This window comes from Pseudopipra pipra, chromosome W, assembly GCF_036250125.1.
Source record: "Pseudopipra pipra isolate bDixPip1 chromosome W, bDixPip1.hap1, whole genome shotgun sequence".
NCBI classification, from domain to species: Eukaryota; Metazoa; Chordata; class Aves; order Passeriformes; family Pipridae; genus Pseudopipra; species Pseudopipra pipra.
Window position 1 is genome coordinate 11,943,963 of NC_087580.1, and position 20,507 is coordinate 11,964,469.

General features: G+C 55.0%; 1 protein-coding gene across 3 annotated transcripts; it reads left to right on the plus strand.

Annotated features, from left to right (window-relative positions):
• Window positions 1-203: 203 nt before the first annotated feature.
• Window positions 204-5,003, plus strand: LOC135406047 (hydrocephalus-inducing protein homolog). 3 transcript variants are annotated; one of them, XM_064640578.1, is made up of 7 exons: window positions 204-348; window positions 1,398-1,637; window positions 1,911-2,082; window positions 2,543-2,710; window positions 3,002-3,175; window positions 4,272-4,416; window positions 4,847-5,003. In XM_064640578.1, exons 1-7 carry the CDS (start codon window positions 223-225, stop codon window positions 4,890-4,892), a joined length of 1,071 nt encoding a protein of 356 aa, XP_064496648.1. In that variant the 5' UTR covers window positions 204-222; the 3' UTR covers window positions 4,893-5,003. The 3 variants fall into 3 exon arrangements, with proteins under 3 accessions (XP_064496648.1, XP_064496650.1, XP_064496649.1); XM_064640580.1 differs by having other exon boundaries at window positions 4,272-4,392; XM_064640579.1 differs by having other exon boundaries at window positions 2,546-2,710.
• Window positions 5,004-20,507: the final 15,504 nt, after the last annotated feature.

Consider the following 20,507-nt stretch of genomic DNA (forward strand, 5'->3'; position numbering starts at 1 on the left):
CTCCTCTGAGGACAGGACGGTGGCTCCCCATCTGCTTGCCCTGCCTGCAGGTTGTCCCTCCAGTTCTAGACCGTGGGGGCCACGCCGGGTTTGCTGTGGGTGCTCTCAGCACCAGGACAGGATCTCTGAGCACTCCAGGAACCGAGGCTCTGTCCTCTCAGACCGAGGAGACCTCACACGACTGGTTTCTGTGCTCAGGTAGACAAACGTTTGACACCGGCCATGCGTCAGAAGGAGCTCCAGGCTGCGAAGGATGATTCCCGTGTCTTTCAGTGGAAGGCCCGGGAGGGAACCCTCTATGGTAGAGAGTGGTGTGACCTGCAGATCCAGTTTTCCCCCCTGGAAGAGGTGAGATTGGCAGCTGTCGCCCCAGGAGCTCTGTCAGGGCAGGGTGGTAAGGAGAGCCCGACGCAGGGAGTGGCAGATGAGCTCTTCCTCCACAGGGAGCTTTCTGGAAGCCCTGCACTCACTGGGCCTCAGTTTCCCCTGCAGCACACCCTTCTGAGAGGCGCCTTGAAATCCCCACAGGGAGCATCAGGGCACTGTGCTGTGGCTGCCTCTCTGCCCATGGGGGAGATTTGCCTGACTCCCTTGTCCTCCCCCTTGCCTGGTTGTATTTGCAGCCTGCGACGCTGGGTGCAGAGCAGCTGGCACAGTCACAGGGCATCAACCTGGAAGGGCCAATGCTGGCTCATCCTGCTGCTGGCACCAACAGACAAAACAGCCACCAGACACCTTCCTGGGCACGGCAGGACAGTCACCTGTAGTGGTGTGCTGCCAGCAGTCCCTGGGGCTCTGGCCCAGCCTGCCTGCACATTGCCTTGCAGCTGGGGAGTCGACTTCAAGGATGGAGCATTCCCAAAAGCCCTTTGCATGTGGCCACTGGGACTTGGAAACTGACAGGGTGTAACAGGAGGGACACAAGCGCTTCCGTGCCCAAGAACAGTCCCAGGGATCTTTTCATTGCTCGACAGATGTAACCAACCATCTTGTGTCAGGCTTTGACCAGAGCCAAACACTGAGCAGAGAAGACAACCTTTATTTCTAGCCAGCGAGAGCTCATCTGCCTCTCTCATGGAGCTGGTGTTTGCCTGATGCAGCAGTACCAGGACTGAGGGCCCTTCTCGTGTGCTCCTCCATGACTAGGGGGGAACATCTGATAATCCATTTTACATCCACTTCATACCCAAATACCCAGTTACACTACACACCAGGATTTGTCCCAGTTACTCAGAGCCAAGGACACAGATGCTGTAGACCCTACCATAAGTAAAGATCTGGGTTTCCGTTCCCCCTGGAGGGACTGATAACACCCCTGACCCTTGAGCAAGGCTTGTATTTGGGGTCCTGTCACCTAGGACTTCATGGACAAGTTCTCGGCACTTTTCTCTTTTCAGAAGTCCTACAAAACCGAGCTGAAGATCAACATTCGTGGGAACAGCCAGCTCCTCGTGCTGCACATCTCAGGACAGGGTCTGGAGCCACGGCTGGAGTTCAGCCCCGCGGAGATCAAGCTGGGAGCGGTGCTTCCGTGCGGCCCTGAGCTGGAGAGGACAGTGGTGGTGAAGAACCCCTGCGAGTTCCCCATTGAATTTTACTCCCTGGAGTTTGACGAGGAGTACCGTGAGGAGGAGAAGGTGAGAGGGAAGGTCTGGTCCCCATGTGTGTGCTCCCCAAGCTGTGCAGCACTCCAGCCTTCCCAGGCTTGTGCCAGGGAGATGGAGGCAATCTCCAGGGCAAAGCCTGGTGGCACTTTGAGGTGAGCCATCCCTGCTGGCAGTCTGTGGAGGGGCTTGGATAGCCTGTGTTGTTGGGAGGAAGGAAGGAGGGAGAAGATGGGCTGAGTCTGTTGGTATGATGGAGGTTGATAAAGGAATCTTGTGGATGGTTTCTCTTCCCCACACGCACAGATCCTGCAGACGCTGGAGGAGTTTGGAGACCGGGCAGCCGTGGTGATGCCTCCACGCGCTGTGGGTGAGAAGCTGCCCCCAGAGGTGCTGGAATATTATGAAAAATGGAAGAAGATGGAGGCTCTGGGTCAAGAGATGTCCAAGCGCAAGGAAGAATCAGGCGAGGACAATGGTAAGGCTTTGGCATTGGCTGTTCTGACTGGGGACATAGCAGAGAGCCCAGCCCACGCACCCTGAGCTCTCCATCACCTTGTTCTCCATGCAAAGCCCATGCTTTTAGCAGCCATCTGACCTCCTGCCTGGTGGAGGAATTCCTGGGTGAAGGGCTGTGGCATCCTCTGCCAACCTGGAGTGTAGCCAAAGCCAGCTCCTATCTGCCTGCCACAGACTGGGGAAGTAGTCAGGATATCCCCTTGCGTCCCTTAGCCACAAAGAGTAGCATCAGAAGAGCTCTTCAGCCAGTAGAACCAGGTCTAATATCACTAGCTCTTTTATATTTGCTCCTTCCCAGCAACAAAAGCACAAGCTCACGTTGCTTTCGGCCGTCTCCTTTCCTGGGATCTGAGGGGATAGGGAGGATGATCAGGATCCAAGGTAGGCAGGAGGCTGACTTTTCTGCTGGTTCTGCACAGCAGCACTTCAAGAGAGCATCAGGTTGTTGAAGGACATGGTGGACGAGTGTGACAGGCCCATCCGTCAGGCCATCAGGCGCTACCTTGACACCAATCCCGTTGTAGAAGAGCTCAAAGCCCAAATGCCCAGAGGGATTGCCATCATCGTCTATGGGACCCCCCAGACAGGTATGGGAGCCACAGCCCTGGGCTGCAAGGAGAGGGGGAAGCAGGAGAAATGCATCCTGGTGGACCGTGGTGCCTGAGACAAAGTCCTCAGCTGCATACGAGGTGGAGATGACCCACCTGGGGCTGGAGTTCAGTGCTCGTAACCGTGCTCAAGCTGCCTCCCTCGTGGTCTCCCCTAGAAGGGCACTTGCTTTCCCACCGTCCTTGAAACCCGTTTGTGAGTTTCCAGAGGCTGTCCCTGAAAATGCCTCACGTGCAGGTGTCACCAAGCAGTCTTCCTCTCTCTCTCAGGAAAGACAAGGGCGGCGGCCGCCCTGTCCAAGTATTACAGTGCCGCCTGCTTGTCCCTGGACGAGGTGGTGACAGAAGCCATGTCGGACGAGTGCAGCTCGGCGGGGCGCCGTGCCCGGGAGCTGTGCGTCGAGGCTGCCCGTCAGCAAAGAGCCATGAGGGAACAGATGCTGGGTAAGGAGAAACGCTGCACCCAGAGCATGCTTAGGAAACCACCACGACCGTCCACTTCTGCTTGCTCAGAGAAATGGTTTGGCAGCCCTCGGGTCTCTTAGGGAACATGGGTGCTGTGCATCTCTGGCTAGTTTGAAAACAGAAAGCTCGATTTGAAGGGCTCCGACAGGGGCACTTTTACTGCCATTCTTGGCACATATTCCTTTTTCTAGGGGTGGTGAAGCACACCTGTCTCTTTCTCTGAATTTTTTATATTTCCTCAAAGCTGAATCCAGCTTGCTGCTCATGGACAGCAGGCAGAACCATTGCCCACCTTCAGAAGGAAAAAGCCCTCTGAAGTGGCTCATTAAGCACAAGACAGCTATGAGTGTGGCTTTGCAAACGTGAGAGGAAGGGAAGAATAAGCTCCTAGAGGAGTTTCCAATGAGAAACATGCTGTAGATGAGCTCTTTTCTCCAGAGATTTTCCCATGCCCACTGTTGGGTCATGCAGCTTGTGCACGCTGTGCTGTTCTCCAGATCAGACTGGAGACTTTCAGGAAACTTTGCTGGCAGTTGGTGCCCTGAGCTCTGCAGGGTGAGGGCAGACCTGCTTAGTGTGGGGAGAAGTTTTGCATTGCTTTGCTTTGAACCTGGTTGGGTTCAGAGCTGGTGGAAGGAAGAAGGGTGTGGATCCCAGCTGGGGTTTTCCCACACGGAGGATTTAGCTCCAGCAGAGACGGGTGATGCAGCTGGGGCAGGACTGCATGTTACAGTCTCCATGTGAAAATGCAGGATGGGTGCAAGGTATGGAAACAATGGTCCTGGAGGGCAAATCTTTGGCTTGATCCGTAGGGGAACTACTGTGCTAGCAGTGTCACCTGCGTGCACGTTTGTTAGGAGGGGCCTAGAGCTGGCTTTAGAATCCAGTCTGGGCTGGTGTGCTGTGTCCTACTGATAAGCAGGGAAGGAACTGCTTCTGGGAAGCAGTGCTACCAGTGCCCAGCAGGCTGGGGGACAAGTGCCATGTCCCTTCCAGGGGCAAGGCTGTGCCCATTGGGGTGGAAGGTGCCTGCTCGATCGTCACAGCCCTGCTGAGCCATCTGTCCCCTCTGCAGGTAAAAAGGGTGCTGAGGCCAAGAAAACCCAGCCCAGCCCTGGGGACAAAGCCAACCAGAAGACCCTCAGTGCTGGACACCAGAGCGCTTCAGCAAGGATAAGGCATCTGACAAACCCCAGGCAAGATTTTCAGTGCCCTCCAAGGTGAAACATGATCTGCGCTGGTTAATGCCTGGGACCTTCCTGTTGCTGTTGAGATGGGAAGGGGCTGCTTACAGTGGAGGCTCCCTGTCACCAAGGGCCTGGTGCAGGGTCTATAGTGCCAAGGACCAGCTGGGCATGGCTTGGGGTGGGAATGTGCTCTGGCAGAAAAGCACCATTGGTTCTTAATGGTTTGTGGGCAAAGTGCATTCCTGGCTAACTTGGCTGCAGGCGGCGGGCAAAGCTGTGGGAGGCTGTGCTGGGGGCTTGCAAGCTTGGGTCTCTGCTGGCCAAGGGATGGGCCCTCCAGGGCCTGCACTGCAGCGTTGCCCTTGTCTCCACTAGCGAGGAAGCCCAGATGCGAGCCCAGCACTGGGAACTGTCCAGGGCTTTCTGCAGGGGTTTATTTTCCTTGCCCTGCTCCACATTGCAGATGGCAGCCGTTTCCTGCGCCACCGCTCCTGCGCCACAGCGACTGACCATCCTCACCAGGACAGGGAGAAAGGAGAAAAAGAGGAAGTGTTGGAGCTGTGTGCTGCCCGAGGAATTGCTGGTGGAAATCATCTCTGAATGCACCGACTGCGGGAAGGGCTTCCAACAGAACTCCACCCTCGTCAGGCACCGGGGCATCCACACCAGGGAGAGGCCCTACACGTGTGGGGAGTGTGGGAAGAGCTTTGCCCAGAGTGGACACTTGTCCAAACACCAATGGACCCACCCGTAAGAGAGCCAGCGAGTGGGTTCAGCCCTGGATGTTTGTAGGCAACACCAGAGTGTTCCACACGCGTCAGCGAGGTCCACTGCCTCTGACTGCAACGTGGTGGATAGCTCAGCACCCACCAGACAGTCATCCTCCAACATGGAGAGGAAGATGAGTGAAGGGAATTGGAGCATTGCCAATGAGCTCCGCCTTGAAGGGACATTCTGTGATGCCATCATAAGCGTGGATGGGGTAGAATTCAAGGCTCACAAGCTCATCCTCTGTTGTTGCAGTACCTACTTCAGGTCCTCCAACATGGAGAGGGAGATGAGCGACACGTCTACGGAAATTCCAAGAGGGCCGGGCTGGGCGAGTGCAGGGGAAGGGAAGGGAGGGAAAGCGAAGGGAAGGGGCGTCCCGGGCAGGGAAGGGGCGTCCCGGACCCCCCTTTTCCGCCTTCCCCTCGCCGGGCCCTTCTGCCGCCACAGCCCCAGTGTCATGGTCATGGCCCCGGGCAGCCACTGCCTTGTCCTCCTCCTCCTGGGCATCCTGGGGTCCCCGGCGCTGGACAAACCCGGCCCCCTGGAAGACGTGGTGATAGACAGATACTATATCCCCAAAATCTGCCTGCGGGAGGCACAGATGGGGGATTTCATTCCCCAACAGTGCAGGATTGAGCCCATCAGGATGCGTGTTTTTGAGCTGTGGATTCTGCCTAAATCAGGCAGAGCTCCCACCTGCTCACTCACCAACACATCCACACTGGGGAACAGCCCTACCCATGTGTGGAATTTGAAAAGAGCTTCAGGGACAGCTCCAACCTCTGCAAATACCAGCACATCCACACTGGGGAACGGCCCAACATGTGTGAGGAATGTGGGAAAAGCTTCAGGCAGAGCTCCCACCTCCGAAGACACCAGCTCATCCACACTGGGGAACGGCTTTACCAGTGTGGAGAATGTGGGAAGAGGTTTCAGACCAGCTCCAGTCTCCTCCGGCATGAGAGGATTCACACGGATGAGAGGCCCTTCCGCTGCACCGACTGCGGGAAGGGCTTCCAACAGAACTCAGAACTCCACCCTCGTCAGGCACTGGGGCATCCACACCAGGGAGAGGCCCTACACATGTGGGGAGTGTGGGAAGAGCTTTACCCACAGCTTTAACTTGACAAGACACCAACGGACCCACCAGTAAGACAAGCCCTACCAGTTTTCTTAAAAAACCGTATTTCTTAAATTAAGAAATAAGAAAACAATTAAGAATTCTTGCTTTTGTACCAGCTTTAGTAGAATTGCTTCAACAACTTCTTTAGTGTAGAGCCCTGTCCTATCTTATCCTGTATTCCTGGTAGTTTTAGTGTATTTATTGTGCAGTAAATAATTCTTCTAAAAATCTGTGGTCTGATCATTTGTAACCCTAAACAATTCATTTCTATCAATAGATCTGATTTGCCATCATTAAAACCTGGGGGACAAAAGTGGTTCAGTCACACCTCTGTAATTCCTCTAAATATAAAATGTTGACAAGATTCAAGGCTGAGATTGGATCCAGCAGCCCCCAGCACCCCACAGGAAGTTGGGAGCTCAGGGGAATCACTGCCCTTCTCAAAATCTGGTGCCCCAAGACCCCCATGGGACTGTTGGACCCTCCAGACCACTCCCCCTTTTCCACCCTTCTCCTTGTTCCTCCCACTTTTCTGTGGTCCCCTCAATCCCCAGCCCAACCAGGATCACTTTTGGGGTCCCAACCCTCACTTTTTGCCCCCCTTCCCACCCCTTCCACATCATCCCCCCACTCCCCAGCCCCCTCATGCTCAGTTTGGGGGTCCCACCCTTCACTTTCCCCACTCTTCTGACCTCTCCCACCCATTTCTCATCACCCCCCAAACTTCAGTGCCCCTCCCTCTCCACTTTTGGGGGGTCCCACTCCCCTCCCACTCAGTTTGGGGTCCCACCATCCCTTTATCCCCTCTGACCCCGCTTTTCCCACCAACCGCCCCCTTCCCACCCCCCACTCACCCGAGAGCTCCTCGCCCGCAGCCGGGGGGGCTCCCAGCACCACCAGTGCCCAGAGAAGTCCCCCCAGAAAAGGGGTTGGGGGGGGTCCTGGGTGGGCTCTGAGTGTGTTTGGGGGTCCTTGAGGGGTTGTGGGGAGGTTTTGGGGAAGTTCCCAGCACGTTTTGGGGTGAGCTGGGTGCTTTATTGAGGGGCAGGTGCCCTCCCAAAGCCCCCCCAGAACGGGTTGACACAGGGGGGACACAGGGGGGTCCCCATTCCCAATCCATCCCGGGGTCGATTCTGCCCCCCTCAAACTCGGCTCCACCTCACAGAGACCCTCCAAGCCCCTCCCCCACTGCCCCCAATAACCAGGACTGGGGAGAACTGGGAAGCTTTACTGGGATCACTGGGAGCAGCCGGGTGGAGGCAGAGTGACAGCAGGGGAGGGGGGGACACACGACCCCCCCCAAAAATCCTCATGGGGATGGGGGGGTCCAGGCTGGGCCCGAGGCTCTGGGGAGGGGCTGCGGCCGCCGGCGACTCAGGAGCTCTGTGGGGAGAGAAAAGGGGGTGACACCGGGGTGGGGGGACAGGGGGGACACCGGGATACACCGAGACCCAGACTGGATCCAGCGGGATCATATGTACTGGGATCATACTGGGATCAGACTGGGATCATACTGGGATCAGACTAGGATCATACTGGCAGCAAGTGGTTCTACGCTTGGGGCAACTGGGAGCTACTAAGATCCCACTGGGAGCAATTGGGAGCAACTGGGACCATGCTGGGCACAACTGGGATCCTATTGGGAGCAAGTGGGCCCACAGTGAAGGCGGCTGGGGTCATACTGGGACTGACTGGGATCGTTCTGAGGGCAGCTGGGACCATGATGGAGCAACTGGGGTATACTGGGAATAAGCAGGATCACGCTGGAGGTGACTGAATAATTGGTGTTTGAAAACATATATATGTTTATTTTAGAACAGTTTTGTTTCAAAGGTAAACAGGTATGTTGCCATTTTGGGTGTTATCATCTCTACCTCTCATCTACAGCAATATGGCATAGAGAGAACCTTTAGGGAAAATGCGTAAGGGAAAGGCAGGATAAGGGTAAGGGAGAGTAAGAGAAAGCAAAGCTGAGAGTGGAAAGCTGTCTGTAGTCACTGCCCACGGGGTCCAGAGATGGAACTTGGCAGTTGCAGCTCCAATGGCTGTCAGTTGAAGTGGTGGCCTTGATCCATTGGGGGTGGGGGAGGGAAGCCCCCACACTCCAAGAAGTTATGAGTTATTATATCCATGGACGGTGTCCCAGGCCGTGCCACAAACCCCCAACATCTCCTGGGCCTGCGCAGAGTTCCCGTGAGGGGCCTGGGAAAAGGGTTTTTCCTGCCTTTCAAGATTGGTCGAGGGGGGATGGGCTTTGATGGGCCATCAGAGGTCTAATGCAAAAGTCCTGCAGCTCCTCTTTGAGTGACACTTCTTCCTCACATCCAGTTTGAACCTTCCAAGCTGCACTTTACAAGTTTCTTTTCATTCCAGCACCCAGAAAAGCTCCATCCTGTCACATCTCCTCTAGACCCTCTCCAGTTCTTCCTCATTCCTCTAGAATAGGGAACCTCACAGACAGACAGACCAGTCCAGATGTGCTGAGTCCAAGGGGGTGACAACTCCCTTGTCTGGGTGCCCACACTCCCCCCAAGGCAGCCCCATGTGCAGTTGGCCTGAAATCAAGGGGCCGTTCTGATTATTTGTAATGTCACGGAATCAAGTGGCCCTGTGACACTGCAGGGCCTCATGGAACCAAGGGAATGCAGGGACACTGTGGAATCTCATGGAACCAAGGGGCCAGAGTGACACTGAAGAGTCTCAGGGCACCCCCTGTGCCTCCCCAGAACTCCATGGAATCAAGCAGAGCCGCTGCCTCCCCCCCGCCGCCGCAGGGACCGGTGTCGCCGGCTCTGCCCCGCTTGGACACCTCTGGAGTCAGCGTGTTCTTGGGCAGCACCACTGATCTCGGACCAGAGATTTGCCCAGATTTGGCTTTGCCCCCTCTTTCCTTGGTTTGTTTTTTGTTCTTTGTTCATTCAGGGGGAAAAGGGGGAAGGCAGGCACGTGTTGATCCCTGTTTTGATCTGTTTACAAAAGGGAGTTGGGGCAGGGGGGCAGAGAGGAAGCAATTTCTCTCTCTGCTGTTCTTTGAACTGTTCTGTTGCTATTGCTGGTTTTGCTGCTCTATTTCTCATCAGTAAACTGCCACGGCCCGCGGGGGAAAGGAAAATGGGACCGGGCACTGCAAATCAGGGTCTTGACACAGCTGAGGTCTCGTGAAGCAATGCCAACTTTATTAGGACAAGCAGGGACTTACAGAGGGTTGGAACAGGGGCTGGACTCAGGATAGGGGAGGAGTAAAGGATTGACAACTCAGGGGCTCTTGGGATAGGGCAACAGGGTAGAGATGGGCGGAGTCTGGGTGTCACCAGGAGAATGGGCCAATAGGAGCTACCTCTGCACTGCACCAAACAGCAGCCAATAGCAGGCAGAGGAGCGGGAAAACAGGGCAGAACAACAGGGTTTGGCGGGAAAACTGTGAGGGAAGAAGGAGACAATATGGAGGATATGATTTTTAAAACAACAAGCTGGGGTACATAAAGCACTAGAACAGTACAACAATAAACTGGGGAAAACTGGGGAAAAACTGTCAGTCCAATGGTAGTCACATCTGGTAAATAAACGTCTTTTCCAGTGTATTAGTGTCCATTCCGGTGCAGATTAGTCATCTCAGGGGTTATAGATCTGTCTCCAAGCCTGGTATTTCTGCCAGTCGTTTTCTTCTTCCCCAACAGTAAACTGTTATTTTTTTCACTTATACCTCTTTGTATTTTGTCTCCTTGTACTGGTGGGGAATAAAAGGGGAGTGAGTTAATTTGATTGGAGTTCCCACCTCAATAAATGTCTTTAAACCAGGACAGGTTGCTCAAGGGCTCTCTGAAATTTGGCGTCATTCACAAAGGACTTGAAAACACATTTTGTCCCATTGTACAGAGAGATAATAAAGATGTTCTCTAGTGGTGTTCAAGAGATGGTCACTGAGGGATTTCACCAGGAAGTTGCTGCCAAGAGGACTTTGTACCATGGATTTTATTTGACACTCTTCATTCAGCCAACTTCCCACCCACCACATCTTCCACTTCTTCAGTCCAGCTCTCGCCAGTCTGGCCATAAGGAGACCACAGGAAACCATGTCAAGGGCCTTGATAAAGTCTGGGCACAAAACATCCCCTTCTATTCCCTCCCACAGGGAATCCCTGCCTTGTCCTTCCCATGCCTGGCAATGGCTGCAGGAGGACTTGCCCTATCCCCTTCCCTGCTGAGCCTGAGCAGTGTGGAACTCTGCCAACCCTCCTTGCTGCCCTGTTTGCAGACTGCTTCCATGTCTGCCTTTGCCAAGGCCCCAGGAAGCTCTGGGATGGCTCTGGCCTTTCCAAGGGTTTGGGAGAGGTCTCCCAGTGACACTGCCCAGCCTTCTCAACAGCCCTGACACCAAAACCTTTTCCATATCCCACAATTCCAGAGGAGTGCCCAGGACACAACACAGGTTGTCCTGCTGGTTCTGGAAAATGAGAATTGATTTCTTCCTCGAGGCCAACCCCTCCAACTGGATTTGAGTGCAGCTGAAAGGTTCCCTCAGCATTTTGCCCGGTGCCTCCCTGCCCTGAAGGTTTGTGGCCATCAGGCTGGAGCTGAGGGGGTTGGGCAGGTGCCTGAGGAGGGGGTAGAACAAGGGCTGTGTCCCACTGTGCCAGGAGGGCTGTGCTGGGCAAGGATGAGGAGGCTGCAGAAAACAGTGGCACTGGGGAGGGGAGAGGAGCAGCTGGAGAGACCTTGTGCCTGCCCACGCTGGGCAGGAGCTGCCCCAGGATGGCAGCTCTGAAGCACTCCCAGGCTGTCCCTGTGAACAGGAGGGGAAGACTGGATCTGAAAATGGAACCTGGAAAGCAGAGAGCAGCAGTGTCATGGTGTCACTGCAGGAGAGTTGCAGCCCTGGAGCAAGGTCCCAGAAGAAGTGACCCAGTCCATGCAGTGGCCTCAGAAGATCCCACAGCATCCTGGAGATGCTGGAAGGGAGCCCAGCTCTGCTTCACAAGTTCCCAGGGCCTGTCCCTGCCTGTGCTCCAAGGGCTTCAGCCCCCAGGACTGTGCTCAGAGAGCACTCAGGCCTTACAGCGAGAAAGGGGCTCAGGAGGACAGTGTGGGAGTGGCAAGAGAGCAGCTCTGCAAAGACCAAGCACTGCTGCCCCTTGGCAGTGCTGCTGGGCTGGGATTATTGTCCCCGTCCAGTTTGCAAATACACCCTGTCCTGCAGTGTGCTGTCCTTTGGGAACAGCTAAGAAGAAGGGTCTTGGATAAAGAAGGCACTGCAGGGTCCTTTATTTTGTTTAAATACTCTGTGAGCACAATTCACCATTTATACATCTCTGGGTCCAATTCAATGGGTAGACACTAAATTAGAAGGCAGATGCAAAATAATATTTCATTGCACAGAAAATTATTGTGAGAACAATCTGATGACCTTCACGAAAAACCTGAGCAGGAAGGCTGGGACATGAAGGAGTCCCACTCTGAATGCTATGCACCAGAAAACAGGTACTTTATTGCTCCTGAAAAGCATCCAGTCATCTTTTTTCTCAGGGTGTTCTTGAGCTCTTTGTTCCTCAGACTGTAGATGAAGGGGTTCAGTGCTGGAGGCACCACCAAGTACAGAACTGATAGTGCCAGATCCAGGGGTGGGGAGGAGATGGAGGGGGGCTTCAGGTAGGCAAATGGGCCAGTGCTGACAAAGAGGGAGACCATGGCCAGGTGAGGGAGGCAGGTGGAAAAGGCTTTGTGCCGTCCCTGCTGAGAGGGGATCCTCAGCACAGCCCTGAAGATCTGCACATAAGAGAAAATAATGAAAACAAACCCACCAAAACAAAAACAAGCACTAACCCCAATAAGGCCCAGTTCCCTGATGTAGGAGTGTGAGCAGGAGAGTTTGAGGAACTGTGAGATTTCACAGAAGAACTGGCCCAGGGCATTGCCCTGGCCCAGGGGCAGGGAAAATGTATTGGCTGTGTGCAGCAGAGAATAGAGAAACCAGTGGCCCAGGCAGCTGCTGCCATGTGGGCACAAGCTCTGCTGCCCAGGAGGGTCCCGTAGTGCAGGGGTTTGCAGATGGGAACATAGCGGTCGTAGCACATGATGGTGAGGAGGGAAAACTCTGCTGACATGAAAAAGGCAAAGAGAAACAGCTGTGCAGCACATCCTGCATAGGATGCAGGTGCCCTCTCAAAGCCCCTCCAGAGCGGGTTGACACAGGGGGAACACAGGGGGGTCCCCATTCCCAATCCATCCTGGGCCTGTTCTGCCCCCCTCAAACTCGGCTCCACCTCACAGAGACCCTCCCAGCCCCTCCCCCACTGCCCCCAATAACCAGGACTGGGGAGAACTGGAAGCTTTACTGGGATCACTGGGAGCAGCCGGGCGGAGGCAGAGTGACAGCAGGGGAGGGGGGACACACGACCCCCCAAAATCCTCGCAGGGACGGGGTGGGTCCAGGCTGGGCCCGAAGCTCTGGGGAGGGGCTGCGGCCGCCACCGGCTCAGGAGCTCTGTGGGGAGAGAAAAGGGGGTGACACCGGGGTGGGGGGACAGGGGGGACACCGGGATACACCGAGACCCAGACTGGATCCAGCGGGATCATATGTACTGGGATCATACTGGGATCAGACTAGGATCATACTGGCAGCAAGTGGTTCTACGCTTGGGGCAACTGGGAGCTACTGAGATCCCACTGGGAGCCATTGGGAGCAACTGGGACCATGCTGGGCACAACTGGGATCCTATTGGGAGCAAGTGGGCCCACAGTGAAGGCGGCTGGGGTCATACTGGGAGTGACTGGGAGCGTTCTGAGGGCAGCTGGGACCATGTTGGCGCAACTGGGGTATACTGGGAATAAGCAGGATCATGCTGGAGGTGACTGGGATCATACTGGGAGTGACTAGGACCCCACTGGGGGTGACTGGGAGTGGCTGTGAGCAACTGGGATCATGCTGGAAGCTACTGGGAGCAACTGGGAGTGTGTGGAACGACACTGGGGGCAAGGGGGATATACTGGGAGAGACTGGCCGTGACAGGGATCCTACTGGGAGGGACTGGAACTACAGTGGGGTGACTGGGAGCAAGTGGGACCTTGCTGGGGGCAAATGGCTTTATCCTGGGAATGCCAGGGAACGTCTAGGTTCATCCTGGGTGTGACTGACACCACACAGGGTGTCCCTGGGATCATACTGGAGTCATACTGGGAGAGACTGGGAGGGACTGGAACTACAATGGGGTGGCTGGGAGTAACTGGGACCATGCCGGGGGTAACTTGGATCCTACTAGGAGAGATTGGGATCATACTGGGACTGACTGGGAGAATGCTGGAGGCAACTGGGATATCCAGGGAGTGGCTGGGAGTGACTGAGATCATTCTGGGAGTGACTGGAACCATAGCAGGGGTGAAGGGGAGCAACTGGAACCACGCTGGGGGCAACTGGGATCAGAGTGGGAGCAGTTGGGCCCCTACTGGGGTTCTACTGGGGTCTTACTGGGAGTGACTGCAATAATACTGGGAGTGTGTGAGAGGGACTGCAGCCATACTGGGGATGAGTGGGATCAAACTGGCTTTCTAGTGGAAGTGTCTGGAAGTCACTGGGATCATACTGGGGGTGACTGGACTCATACTGGGATCATACTGGGAGCAACTGGGACCATGCGGAGGGCAAATGGCATCCTCCAGGGAGTGACTGGGAGTGACTGGGGCCAGACTGGACTCAGACGGGGAGTCCCTGAGAGTGAAAGGAGCCATCCTGGGGGTGGCTGGGAGCAACTGGGACCACCTTGGGGGCAACTGGGATCCTATTGGGAATGACTGGGATCATAGTGGGAGTGACCAGCACCATACTGGAATCATAGCGGGAGTGACTGTAAGTGACCAGGATCAAACTGGGACTGACTGGAACTATGCAGGGGGGAACTGGGAGCCAGTGGGGCCATGCTGGAAGGTAACTGGGAACATCCTTGGAGCAACTGGGATCATGCTGGAAGCAACTGGGAGTAACTGGGAGTGACAGGGTGCATACTGGGGCAACTGGCATAAACTGGGAGTGACCGGGATCATCCTGATGGAAACTGGAACCATCCTGGGGCAAGTGGAAGTAACTGGGTGCAGTGGGTTTCTGTGGCTGGGTTTTGGTAGTGTGGGGGCTACAGGGGTGGCTTCTGTTAGAAGCTGCCAGAAGCTTCCCCTGTCCCGTGGAGCCAATGCCAGTGGCTCCAGGATGGAATTCCTGCCGCTGGCCAAGGCTGAGCCAGTCAGGAGTGACAGCAACGCCTCTGGGATAACATATTTATGAAAAAGAAGGAATTCCAGCCAGGGAAGAGCGGAGTGAGAACATGGGAATAACAACGTAGACCCCAAGGTCAGCGCAGAAGGAGGGGCAGGAGGTGCTCCAGGCACTGGAGCTGCGGCCCTGCAGCCCCTGGGGCAGAGCAGGGTGGGGCAGCTGTGCCCCTGCAGCCCCTGGGGGAGCATCAGGGTGCAGAGACCCCCCTGCAGCCCCTGGGGGAGCATCGGGGTGCAGAGACCCCCCTGCAGCCCATGGAGGCTCCCACGCTGGAGCAGGTGGATGCAGGAAGGGGGCTGTGACCCCGTGGCAGGCCCAGGATGGAGCAGGGTCCTGGCAGGGACCTGCAGCCCGTGGAGAGAGAAGCCCAGGCTGGAGCAGGTTTTTCCCAGGTAGGACTCATGGCCCCTGTGGGGGACCCACGCTGGTACAGCTCATCCGTGAGGGACTGACCCCATGGAGGAGTGACCCACGGGACAGCAGGTTGGGAAGAGCTGCTGCCCGAGGGATGGACTCACGCCGGAGAGGTCCATCAAGGACTGTCGCCCATGGGAGGGACCCCACGGGAGCAGGGGAAGGACTCCAACTCCTCTCCTTGAGCAGTGGCAGAAACAACAACTGACCGTGACCCCCATTCCCATCCCCTCCCATCTCCCTGCTGGGGGGGAGGCGGGAGAACATGGAAGGAAAGTGGGGGAAGGTGTTTTTAAGACTGTTTTATTTCTCACTCTTTGGCTCTTATCCTGTTAGTAATAAATATAAGTACTCCCAAGACACACTGTGCTAACACAGCCGGGCCCAGGCAGCTCACCTGGCAGAGCAGGAGGGGTTTGCTCTCGAGAAACACTTCAGTCGTGGGGTGGAAGAGGACCTCAACTTTCACAGGTGGCTGGGAGGCTTTCAGCACAGCCCCCTGCGGCCGGACAGTGAAGGGAGATTCCAAGTTGCCCCTCTTGGCACTTCCAGTGGTCAGCTTGAAACTGTGGAGAAAGGGAAAGAATGAAGACCTCTGCAGTTGAAAGCACAGGTGCCACCAGCACAGCCAGCACTTTGCACAGGACCAGAAAAAAAAGAAAAGGGAGCAGCACGGGAACAGGTTCTAGCCATGGACAGAGGGAGAACGCAGGCCTGGGAGCCTGAGGAAAAGCTCAGCACCAGGCAGCTGGACTCACCTGTACTCAATGTCATATAAGCCTTTGTTCTGCAGACTCAGGACTTGCTGCTTATTATCCAGGACATTAATGGTTCCAAATTCCAAGCTGCCATCTGGACCTGCAGAAAACCCGCAGAGCGAGGTAAGAAATGGTGAATATTTGTGAGCTGCTGCAGAGCACACCAGCTCACAAGCTACACAGTTGGAGTTCTTGGATGGCACAAAACCCTCTTCAGCAAGTGCCCCTTCTCAGAAGTGTTCTCTAGCTACTTGGCTGCCCTTTCTCTTCTCACTCCAGTATCTGCAGGGGAGAAGCCAAGGAGCTTGGTTTCCATTTCCTTGCTTCCAAGCACAAATCCAGCTACTTTATGTGCTGTGCTGAGCCAACTGCCTGTTCAGATGACTGTTGTTTCAAAGCACCAAATGCAATCTGCACATGAAGCTGCACATTTCCAAGTTCAGACGGGAGAGACTCAAGGCTGTTGGTGCCCTGACAGTACTTTACTTCACGCAGCTTGCAAGGTCTGTGCTTTATGGATCTGTGCCACCCTTGCCTGCTATGCCATCTCCTCCCAAGGGCTTTGGTTGCCCACCTGCCAAGGTAGTAAAATGCATCTGGACTGTGTTGTCTGGGAGGCATCCACTGACCTTCAGGCATGTTGATGCTCAGATTAACATCGTAGACCTCCACAGAGACTTTGATGGTTTCAGCCTGAACAATGCGCAGGATGTTTTCTGTATCTGAAACCTGAGGCAGCAAGAAACAAACACTGCTTAGACCATTCTTTTGGAAGACAGCCTCTAAGTCCTTGTCTCTGCCAGCTGCTTCCCCCACGGCCTCCCTGGCTTGACAAGTGTTTGGGGACTCCCAAGTTTTCTTAACCTGTTCATCTCACAGGCTGCCCCGGCAGGATTCCGCTGCATTAGGAAACCTTATCAGCCCAATTCTGCACTCCCACAGCAGGGAATGGTGCTGCTAAAGCACCCTTGAGAGGGCCAGGGCTGTAAACACAACCACAAGAAATGCGAGGTGTCCCAGAGCAGGTGGCATTGACAATTAGCGCCCTCCTCGTCAATCACCTCGCATGTTTGCTGAAATGTTGCCTCTAAACCACAGGGAACAAAATCCCAGAAAGGGTGCAGAGCGAATGCTGGTCTGTACAACCAAACAACAGCCTTTAAGCCTGCACAGCAGCAAGGTGGCTGTGGTACAGGCTCCGGATGCAGAGCCTGGGCACCCGGCCAACCCAGCACAGAGGCAGAAGCTGGGGCCACAGCACCCCCGTGTCTGTCAGGTGCAGCTCTCCCTGACTCTGTCCCTAAGAGCACACGGCTGCTTGCTCTGCCCTGCTCTGCCAGGAAGGCCCAAGTCCCTCTCACCTCTAGTCGGATCATCTTATTTGTGATGCCAATCTTCTCGGCCTTGAAATCCAGCTTCACCTCAAAGTCTGTGCGGGGCCCAACGATGCCCCTGCCTTGCGATGCAGAGAACTCATCTCCAAGGTCGTCCAGCCCACTGCCATGGGCAGTGGGCTGTCGTTTCTCAGGACCAGGGTCTGGGTGTCAGTCCTGCAGAGACAGGAAGACATTCAGTGTCAGTGCTGGGTGGTCACACCAGCCTGGCCACTGAATGCGGCTCAAAGCAGCTCCATCTGAGCCTCTGGAACCAGAGTCAAACCTCTTCTCTTTGTCACGAGCCTTGGAGTGCCCTCAGCCGTGGGATGACTGACCTGTGCAGAAGTATCTTGTTGAAATGCAGCTCCTGGGGACTGACCCCCAGCTTCATGTGACCCCCTTGGCAGCACAGTCAGAAGACCACTGGCTCCAGGTTGTCCTTGATCCAGCAGACGGGACTGTCTTCCAGGAGGCCAGCAGAAGTCGGGTACACCCAAACACTCAGCTTCTGAACCCGTCCCCACAAACAGAAATACAAAGAGCCCTCTGTGAGCAGGAGGAACGGCACTTCTGCGGTGCCTGCCCTACCTGCTCACCTCCTACCTTCTTCTCTTTGGGCTGCAGCCTCATGCTGGGAGGGTCCAAAAGGAACGTCTCTCCTTTGCCGTCGTTCTCAAAGGAGAAATGCACCTCTGCCTCCATGGGGGAGTCGTTGAGGATGGTTAACTTTTCGCTGTTGCCGGGGCAGTTCTGTGCCTTGTACCTGTCCAGAGAAGGGGAAAAGGCTGCAGAGGAGACTGTTGCCCTCACCACACACCGAGGAAAGCACCGTGTGCTGGCAGCAGGAGGTGGCACTGGAAGACCATGGTCTAACAAGCAGGGGAAGAAAAAGGATCCCTGTCAGGGGCACGAGGCACGGTCTGTGTGCTCATCCTTGCCTGGCTTTGATGCTGCCCCTATACCTGGTGCCTGCACCCCAGAAGCGTGACGATGCACAGGCCATTTCAAGAGTGTTTCACACCATATAAATTCAAAAGTGCCTGGAAAAACAACAATACACCAGGCACAAGGGTTCTTTCCCCTTCTTTCTTGGGGTGCCTTCCCTGCAGAGGATAGAGAAAGGCTTTGGAAAAGATGTTTGCAAAAGAATTTTGCTTATCTCTTTTAGAAAAGTCGTCAGACTACCATGGGTTAGCTCAGAAGTCTGAGGGAAAGAAATCAAAAGCATCAGTTCCCAAGAGGAATGTGAAGGATAACAAATGACCCTTCCCTGAGGTGTGCAACTGAATTTGGAGTGAAATGGCTAAAGAGGCAAACAGAAATCCCAGACCATCCATCAGCCTGGCCTTCCAGAGCTCCCATGGAGACAAGACCTTAACTTCAAATATTATTAAAAAAAAAAAAAGAAGAGTGACATTAAAAACAGAAATATGCCAACAGCTACAATGACAACATTTTTAGGTAGACTTTTTCCAGCACTGCGGATGCACTGGAATCTCAGGAAAACGTAATTCCTGCTGTAGGTTCCCCTCTGACTCACACATATTGGCAGGTCAAATCACAAAATCTCACTACTATTAGAGATTAATGAAAGGTTTACAAAAACCATCTGGAGAATACTTGCTTGTTTAGTCTACCTGTAGAGCTCAAAGCACTTGAAAAAGCACCATAAAGTTCATTTCCTAAGGGGTGGAGCTGAGATGTGGAGGGGACACAGGTTGCCCCAAGTCACCTTCGGGCTGGCAGCAGCAGCTCTGGTGGCTCTGGACACCAGGGCACCCACCAGGCTGGCAAAGCAGCTCCTCCAAGGCTCAGTTGCCTGTTATTTGCTCACACTCACACATCTGTGCTCCCTCAAGCCCATGTGTCTGCCAGGTCTCTGCCCGGGACTGCCCTGCATTGTGCCACTGGGACAGTGTGTCTGCAAGTGTGTCCAGGAGAGCACAAGGCCCTGGAGATCCCCTCCCGACATCTCAGTCTGTACAGGCAGCACACAGGGATGCTCACTTGGGAGCAGGGAGCACATACCACTCTCCTGACTTGCCACAAAGCAGCGGTCCAAAGTGGAACTGCTTCATGCTCATGACATATTCCTTGGAGATGACGTCCTCCTTCTCCTTGCTCTTCCTCCAGCGAGGAAACACCAGCCTGGGCAGAGAAAAAATGGGGAATGAGGAGCTCTGAGATGCTGCAAGCAGGAAATCTAGTCAGAAAGCCATCACCCTTCTCGGTGGGTGAGGTACCAGTTCAGCCTCCCAGCTCCCAGCAGAGGAAGGGATGCTGGGTGACTCAGGCAGCACCATCTGCCCCAGCCAGAAGGTCACAAGGGGCAGCCCTGGCTCTGAGGTCGGGGGTGCAGTGTGGGATGCTCCTGTGGCCCAGCCTTACCGTGGGTTCTGGCTGATGCTGGGGTACAGGGCAGTGGCACTGCAGGGCAACTGGTACAGGCGCTTTGAGCCCAGGATCTCAAAGTTCATCAGCTGGTCAAACTGCCCTGGCACTGTGGGGCTGAAGCGGATCTTCAGTTCCACCTCGCCGTGGGCAGGAACGATCCACCGGAACCTTCTCAGCCTGGCAGTTAAAAGGGAAGCTTCAGACATTGCTAAGGGGCAAACGAGACAAGGAGGAGGGCTGTGCACTCGCCATCCCATGGACGCACTGGCAGAGGGTCGCTGCGGAGCTGAGGACGATGGACCTTGTTTGGCAAGATGAGCGTGAAGCACAGGGATCACCTCCTCCCCTGCAGCTCACCTGGCAGGTCTCTCGAGGGTTGAGTCACTCTGCAGTTGGCTTTTCATTGGCTCAGGTGAACTTCGGGGTGTTTTTGGGGAGTGATCCTGGAGACTTTTCGGGCTCTGGGGGGAGTTTGGCTTTTCCTTGCTAGACTTGTGTCTGGCTTTCCCCTTCTTCAAGTGGGCCTTTAACTCTGCCTCTGAGGCCTTGGCATAAGGGGAGAGAGAAAAGGGAGAGAGAGGTGAGAACTGCCCTGAGACACGCCCCTCCTGGAAAGCAGAATGGGGGATTTGTTAGCCAACAGGAGAGAGAATAAATAATCACCACTGCCCATGGACTTGGTCTTCCTTATTGGCCTTTGTCTTGCCTCGGACACCCCTCCTTACCCAGGACCCTCTCCCCACCAAGGACCCTTGGGTTGATGGGTTTAAGCCATTTTTTTCCTGTTGTCTTACAGAACTGCTCTGTGCCTCCAGCAGAGCCGTCTCTTTTCTCTCATCCCTGGTGGAAAGGATGCCTGCAGACATGGGGCCCCATCACGTCTTCACTGCCCCTCCACGGTGACCCTTTTCCATCCAACCTGTCCCCTGCCCTGGCACCCTCACTTAAGGCACAAAAGGAGTACCCACCACATCATCTTCTGCAGCAGCATCCTCAGGTTCAACAAGGATGAAGTGTCTGAGGTCTTC